General features: G+C 47.0%; 1 protein-coding gene across 2 annotated transcripts in view; it reads left to right on the plus strand.

Annotated features, from left to right (window-relative positions):
* RCBTB1 (RCC1 and BTB domain containing protein 1) overlaps positions 1-5,151 on the plus strand; it is a 36,927-nt gene extending 31,776 nt beyond the window's left edge. For both annotated transcript variants that reach the window (XM_048500896.1, XM_048500905.1), the window contains exons 12-13: positions 1,812-1,942; positions 4,186-5,151. In XM_048500896.1, coding sequence (XP_048356853.1) covers positions 1,812-1,942; positions 4,186-4,326 — 272 coding nt within the window. In that variant the 3' untranslated portion in view covers positions 4,327-5,151. The remainder of the gene's footprint in view (positions 1-1,811; positions 1,943-4,185) is intronic.
* Positions 5,152-7,265: the final 2,114 nt, after the last annotated feature.

The following is a 7,265-nucleotide window of genomic DNA, read 5'->3' on the forward strand; positions in this document are numbered from 1 at the left end:
ACAGTTCACCTGCAGACACAGAGTTCAGTTCCTCCGGAGAAAACAGGTGTAATCTGTGGTATTGCGTTCCTGCTGAATTCCCTCCTCAGACTCTGCCCCCAAACCTCTAGAAATTTCCATCATGGAATTGGCAACTCTAATACATCCACAGTGGCAGTCTGTCATGGCGGGGGGGCGGGGGGAGGCATTTTAGTTAGTAGGTCATCATGTTAGGATTCACCTGTTAGGAGCAGCAGTGGCGTAGGAGGTTAAGAGCTCGTGTATCTAATCTGGAGGAACCGGGTTTGATTCCCAGCTCTGCCGCCTGAGCTGTGGGGGCTTATCTGGGGAATTCAGATTAGCCTGTACACTCCCACACACGCCAGCTGGGTGACCTTGGGCTAGTCACAGCTTTCCGGAGCTCTCTCAGCCCCACCCACCTCACAGGGTGTTTGTTGTGAGGGGGGAAGGGCAAGGAGATTGTAAGCCCCTTTGAGTCTCCTTCAGGAGAGAAAGGGGGGACATAAATCCAAAACTCTTCTTCTCTTCTTCTTCACCCTGCTGTGAGCTATAACTTTTTTGTCCATTTGTTTACCTGGGGAAGGAGGGAGGAGGACCATGTGCACGTATCTTGGCAGCTTTGTAATCCTTTGACAGAACTCCTGGCTTTTCAGCCCCTTTTCAGAGCCAGCGCGGCGAAGTAGTTACGAATAGGTGGCCTTTAATCCGGAGGACTGGGTTTGATTCCCTGCTCCCCCACCTGAGCCGGACTCTTATCTGTTGAACTGGATTGATTTTCCCGCTCCTCCACATGGAGCCTGCTGGGTGACCTTGGGCGAGTCACAGTTCTCTCAGAACTCTCCCAGCCCCACCTACCCCACAAAGTGTCTGTTGTGGGGAGAGGAAGGGAAAGGAGCTTGTAAACTCCTTTGAGTCTGCTTACAGGAGAGAAAGGCAGGGCATAAATCCAAACTCTTCTCCTTCTATTACTGGTACGTGAGGCACAGAGATAAATGCTGAAATGACTCACACCTTGTAAATCAAAGAAAGGCCACAGTACCATTATAAATCAGCTTTTTCTCCATGGCTATCTATAACTGTAGACTTGGTGCAAGCATTTAAGACTGCCCTTCTGTCTTCAAAGGCCAACTTAAGAGATCTTCCAGGCGGCACATATCAGTTCAATCTACTCTGGGGGGCAGGATTCCTTGCTTCTGGTGAAGTCATAGAAGCATAGTCTGTGATAAATCATTGTCAAATGACAACTTGAACAAACTGAAGTGCATTAAAAAGGAAAGTGTCTGCAGCTGAGAGAACATTTGGTCCACAGCCCCTGATTTGGCGCCGTGTAGTGGTTAAGAGCAGGTGGATTCTAATCTGGAGAACCGGGTTTGATTCCCCACTCCTCCACCTGAGTGGCCGAGGCTTATCTGGTGAACCAGAAGTGCTTCCACACTCCGACATTCCTGCTGGGTGACCTTGGGCGAGTCACAGTTCTTCAGAACTCTCTCAACCCCACTTAACCTCACAAGGTGTCTGTTGCGGGGAGAGGAAGGGAAAGGAGCTTGTGAGCCATCTTGAGCCTCCTTACAGGAGAGAAAGGTGGCCTATAAATCCAAACTCTTCTTCTATTCCTGTGCCAGTCGACTGGGGATGCTGGCAGCCCTTGGCTGTGCTTCTTCCATTGGCATTCGGAAGACTGTGCCTCCTTTGAGCTCTCTTCTGCTCTGAAGGAAGCCCCTGCTCACCACACCAGCCAGCCAGATGGGAGCTTTGCTGTGTTGCTTCAGAGACAGGAAGAAGAACAACTGACCACTGCCTCTTGTTTTCAGGGCTTCTGGATTTGGCTACCTCCTACTGCGAGAACAGGCTGAAGAAACTGTGCCAGCACCTGATCAAAAGGGGGATCACGGTGGAGAACGCCTTCTCGCTGCTCTCTGCAGCCGTCCGCTACGACGCAGAGGTAAACTAACACAACTTTCCCACTCCATTGTCAGACTGTGGGCGCTGGAGCTGGCTTCTCTGCTCGAGAAAACTCGCCTGAGCACAAAAACACGCTCGGGGCTTTCCCAGCATGAGAAACGAGATCCTGAACAAAGCAGGGGCACCGTTTCAGTGGTAGAAGAAACTTCTCTTATCAGTGGAGGGGATTTCACCCGGGCTGGGGCAAAGCGGGGCCATCACACGACTGTTGGGTAGGGTGGAGTGTCCTGCTCATTGTCACCTGTGAATGTTCTGCTTGAAGATGCATCTTGGTTCCTGACTGAATGTCTCTCAGGGTGAATTGGAGTAGGGGCCGCGGGTGGTGGTGGTGGTGGTGGAGGTTCTTGCATCCTGGATGAAGAGACTTCTTGGTAAGTAGAGAAGGAAGAGATGAGAATGAGTTGCTGGAAGAAAGGAGGAGAGTGAGAGAGGCAGGCTGAGCGGGAGCTCTGCTCTGTGGGAGAACACTACAAAGAGAGACATAATAAGCAAGGATTGCGAGAAGCCCATTCATAGGTTTTTATAACCCCTAAGCTTTTAGTTCACAACACTACCACATAAGCACTGGTTTCTCAGAAGCGGGCTCACTTTTAAATTGTACTTAGCAGGTTGCCCGCGCAAAACTTTCAATCCGCTGCTCTTCTAACGTTCTTTGTTTTCACTTTAAATTACACTGGGCCACAGCAGGCATCATATAACCCAGTCTTGCAAACAAAGCAGGGAGACCACCAAGGAAGGCTCTGCAGGGGAAAGTGATGACAAACCACCTCCACTTCTCACTTGCCTTGACAGCGCCTCATTGGAGTCGCATCAGTCGGTTGCAACTAGATGGCCCTTCCATTCCTACACGCAAATTAGTATCGCGCACATTTGAGGGGCGGTCCCCAACATTAGACTGGAATGCAAGGCGATCTGTTTGATTGGCTCACTTCTCACCACTCTGTTTCCATACCAGAACAGTCAGGAAAGGTGCCGGCGGGCCAAAGTCAGTGAGTTGTTTGGCAAATGGACTGTCGCATGCGGAGTCAGCACCTGGAGTTACTTCCGAGTGGCCTCTGTAAAGCGTCTGTAGTGTGCAGCAGTGGTGGAAAGGGGCCATCGAGTCACGGTTGACTTATGGTGGTCCTGTAGGGTTTTCAAGGCCGGAGATGTTCAGAGGTGGTTTGCCATTGCCTGCTTCCGTGCAGGCTGAGAGTTCTGAGAGAACTGTAACTGGTCCCAGGTCACCCAGCAGGCGACTTTATATAGAAGAGTGGGGAATTGAACCACTGTCAGCGTCTCTTAACCACTGCACTACGCTGGCTGTTGTAACACGCAGACAACCTCTTAATCAAATCTCTGTGCCTTCAACACGAAGAACCGTTAGATGTTTTCTAACGGCTTGCATCCTAGTCGAGCTGGAAGCGGAGTTTGCACAGTAGGACTTTCCTTACTTCCGGTTTTGTTCAGGGTCATCAGTAGATGATCCTGAACAACATAAGAGACATAGTGGGAGTCTATCTGGGGAGGGGAATTGGCAGAAATTGAACCCCCAGACTTCAGAAGGGCAGTTTCTGTCATCGGAAGTAGACAGATGGATACCAGCGGACACATGTTCCTTTTGAACTCAGTTACTGTGTGACTTGCATATTCATATTCTGGAATCTAATAGTCTTTATCACAGCTCACAGTACCTCAGATTTATTTAATGTCTTTTTGTTTTGCATCTGGCTATCTAGTTATTTGCTTAAAAACGGACATTTATTTCCTGCTGAACTTTTAAAATGTATTATCCGTCACTTGTTTTACTTGTTATCCAAACTTGGAATAAAAACAACCTGTGATAAGTATTTGCTGTATGTTGTAGTCTTATTTTCAATTTTACTATTCAGCCCAAAGCTTTGAAATGTTGAAGACAAAAGGAAAGCTGAAAATTAAAGTGATAAAACAACATAAAGCAAAACATACAGTTTGCAAAAATGTATTGCTTCCTCCCAAATTGCTTCCTTTAGATGCATGACACAGATAGAGAAAAAAACATCTTGGGATTATTTCCAGATCTACCCGTTTGACCTCTAAAGCCAACTTATTGTTTCAACAAGAAACTATTTGTTCCAATTGGTAATCTTAAAAGTTATGCAGTGATTGCAACATCTGTATGAAAACATTGGTTTGCTTGGTTTTTTAAAAAACTTTTTAGACTGACTGAAGCTAATAAAAAGGCTTTTTTTGTTTTGTGTCTAGGACTTAGAAGAATTCTGCTTTAAGTTTTGTGTCAATCATTTGACAGAAGTCACCCAGACTACAGCCTTTTGGCAGATGGATGGGTCTCTGCTAAAGGAATTCATTGCTAAAGCCAGTAAATGCGGAGCTTTTAAGAACTGAAAGATGTAGCTATGTCTTGGTGTGGATGAAGCAGTCGTAGCTGGTGTAGTGACTTTCATACGGTGCTGTGCCTCCACAGAACATAAAACATTTATCTCGCCTTGTATCAGTGAGTTACAGGATCTACCAAGTAAAAATCACTTTTGCCGTAGCTGTGATTTGAGAGGATCACCAAGAAAAGCGGTGAAGACATCTCTAGACTTTAGGATGCTTCTGTTCTCTTGAACAAACATGATAGCAGAAGGAACTGGCGTGAGACCATGAGACCATCAGAGGTCCAAGTCTACTGGGAGCATCTCGGGTTTGCTTAATTTGACCTGTTGAAACTTGACTTCAGATCAACTTTCTTAGCACATCTGTGCGTTTACTGGCTGTGAAGTTTTCTGGCACAAACACGAATGACCAAATGGAATTAAGAGGAAGGGACAAAGATTATTTTTTTTTTGTCTTGTGTATAAAATTCAACTTACCTACTTCTAACTGTACTTGTGAAGGAAGCTGCTGGAAAGGACGTGTATATATTGACTTCTGTGTTTGGGGGGGGGGGGGCGGGATGTGTATTTATCTCAGTGGAACTTTGTAACTGTAAAAAAAAAAGAATTGACCAAGTTCTACTACACTATTTCCTAATCTAATTTGAATGTGTTTTGACCCTCACCTCAGCATTTATATATATAATCTGTCAAATTATACATGGGATTGCGGGGAAAGGGAGCAACGATGACCCTATTTGCGATGCTTAAAAGGGTGTAGAAAAGCAGACAACTGGAAAAGTGCTGTGTACTGAAATTGTGAGTTCTTTGCAATAAAAATTGGTTTTGCAAATCGGTGCATCAAATTCTTTCAGGGAAGGGTACTGACTAATAAAGGGGAGGGGGTGGTTCTGTGTCGGTTGGATTTGGGAATAATTCGTTGCAGAGCTTCGTGTCAAATCAGTAATGACTAGAACAGAAAGATCTGACTGTCTGTAGGAGACTCAAAGGGGCTTACAATCTCCTTTCCCTCCCCCCCCTCCCCCACAACAAACACCCTGTGAGGTGGGTGGGGCCGAGAGAGCTCCAAAAAGCTGTGACTAGCCCACGGTCACGCAGCTGGCGTGTGTGGGAGCGCACAAGCTAATCTGATTCACCAGATAAGCCTCCACAGCTCAAGCAGCAGAGCTGGGGAATTAAATCCGGTTCCTCCAGATTAGAATGCACCTGCTCTTAACCACTACGCCACTGCTGCTCCCTAAAGTGATAAAGTGGGCACTGAGCACAGAAACTTAGAATCCGAGGATTGCTGCCACAGCGTGGGAAGTTATTTTGAAAGGGTCAAAGGAAGTTGCCCTGAGTAATTGTCTTTGCATTGACTTGCTCCGAGAAAAACACCTCGCTGGGTTTGGTTTCCATACTAGCAATGCACATGCCTTGTAGGTATTTCTCAGCCATGCAAATAAAGCACTGCTTTTGGCCACGTTAGAAGATTCAGAGGAAGGCACTCTGCCTTCCCTGCCTCATCTTTAAACTGGGCCTGGCTTCAAGCTGTCAGATCCATGCCTGGCAGTGTTTAGATGTCTTGCTGTGTGGGGATTGCAAATGTTTCCTGTAAATGCTTTCCGGTTTCCCTCTCCCCTCCCTGGCAATTCCCTGGCGCCAGCCCTCCTGCAAGAAGGTGCGAACGTTCCCAGGTTTCTTGAAGCTCTGTAGTGCAAATGTCAGGCTCTCGAACGTGGAAATAACAGAGGCTGTAGGAAAGTCCCAAAGCAGTTTATTTCTACAACACGTAGAGTAACAGAGAAAGCTGAATCTAAGCTTTCCCGCTTAGATCCCGCGATTATATCCTTCAAATCCCCCCCCCCCCATTTGATTCCCACCAAATGGGTTTCACAGAGAGCCTGACATTTGCACTACAGAGCTTCAAGAAACCTGGGAACGTTTGCACCGTCCTGCAGGAGGGCTGGCGCCAGGGAATTGCCAGGGAGGGGAGAGGGAAACCGGAAAGCATTTACAGGAAACATTTGCAATCCCCACACAGCAAGACATCTAAACACCGACAGGCATGGATCTGACACAAGCTACGTAATCTTTTTCTGGAAGAACATCTCCGTGCACACTTGTGGCAGCCTAACAAATCCTATTGGTCAGTGATTTCCCCACTGTGCTGCTGTCTTCTTCAAAGAGTGAATACCGACTCTCCCATTCACCGGGTCAGGAGGCATTGCCTGTGTTTCTGCAAGGAGTAATGGTTGGGAAAGTTGCTGACAGCTTAGGACCATGCTTGGCTTGGGACCTGGCGCGGTTCTTAGAATTCCAAAGTGCCCGCCGGCGCAACGAGTTGTGGGTCCCAATGTGTATCCCAATCTATGTCACTAGATTCACACTACATCTGTTTACTGTCATGACTATGCCAAAAATCATTTGATTTTTTTTTCCCAACCGCAGCTGGTGTTCTAGTAGTCAGTGCTAACATATGCATGCTGCTACCAAGCTATGAGCTCACGGCTCATAGCTTAGAAAAAGGATAAGTCCTCATAAGAACATAAGAACAAGCCAGCTGGATCAGACCAAAGTCCATCTAGTCCAGCTCTCTGCTACTCGCAGTGGCCCACCAGGTGCCTTTGGGAGCTCACATGTAGGATGTGAACGCAATGGCCTTCTGCGGCTGTTGCTCCCGAGCACCTGGTATGTTAAGGCATTTGCAATCTCAGATCACGGAGGATCAAGATTGGTAGCCATAAATTGACTTCTCCATAAATCTGTCCAAGCCCCTTTTAAATCTATCCAGGTTAGTGATTGGCGCACTGAATGCTGACATCCTCGATCAGTCCTGGAATGAGGGTACAGCTCTAGTATTTATCGACTTTTCCATAAATCCATAGATCGACTTCTCCTCCATAAATCTGACAGATTGGACAGATTTATGGAACAGAAGTCAGTCTATGGTTGCCAATCTTGAAC

Source organism: Sphaerodactylus townsendi, linkage group LG01 (assembly GCF_021028975.2).
Source record: "Sphaerodactylus townsendi isolate TG3544 linkage group LG01, MPM_Stown_v2.3, whole genome shotgun sequence".
Taxonomy (NCBI): domain Eukaryota; kingdom Metazoa; phylum Chordata; class Lepidosauria; order Squamata; family Sphaerodactylidae; genus Sphaerodactylus; species Sphaerodactylus townsendi.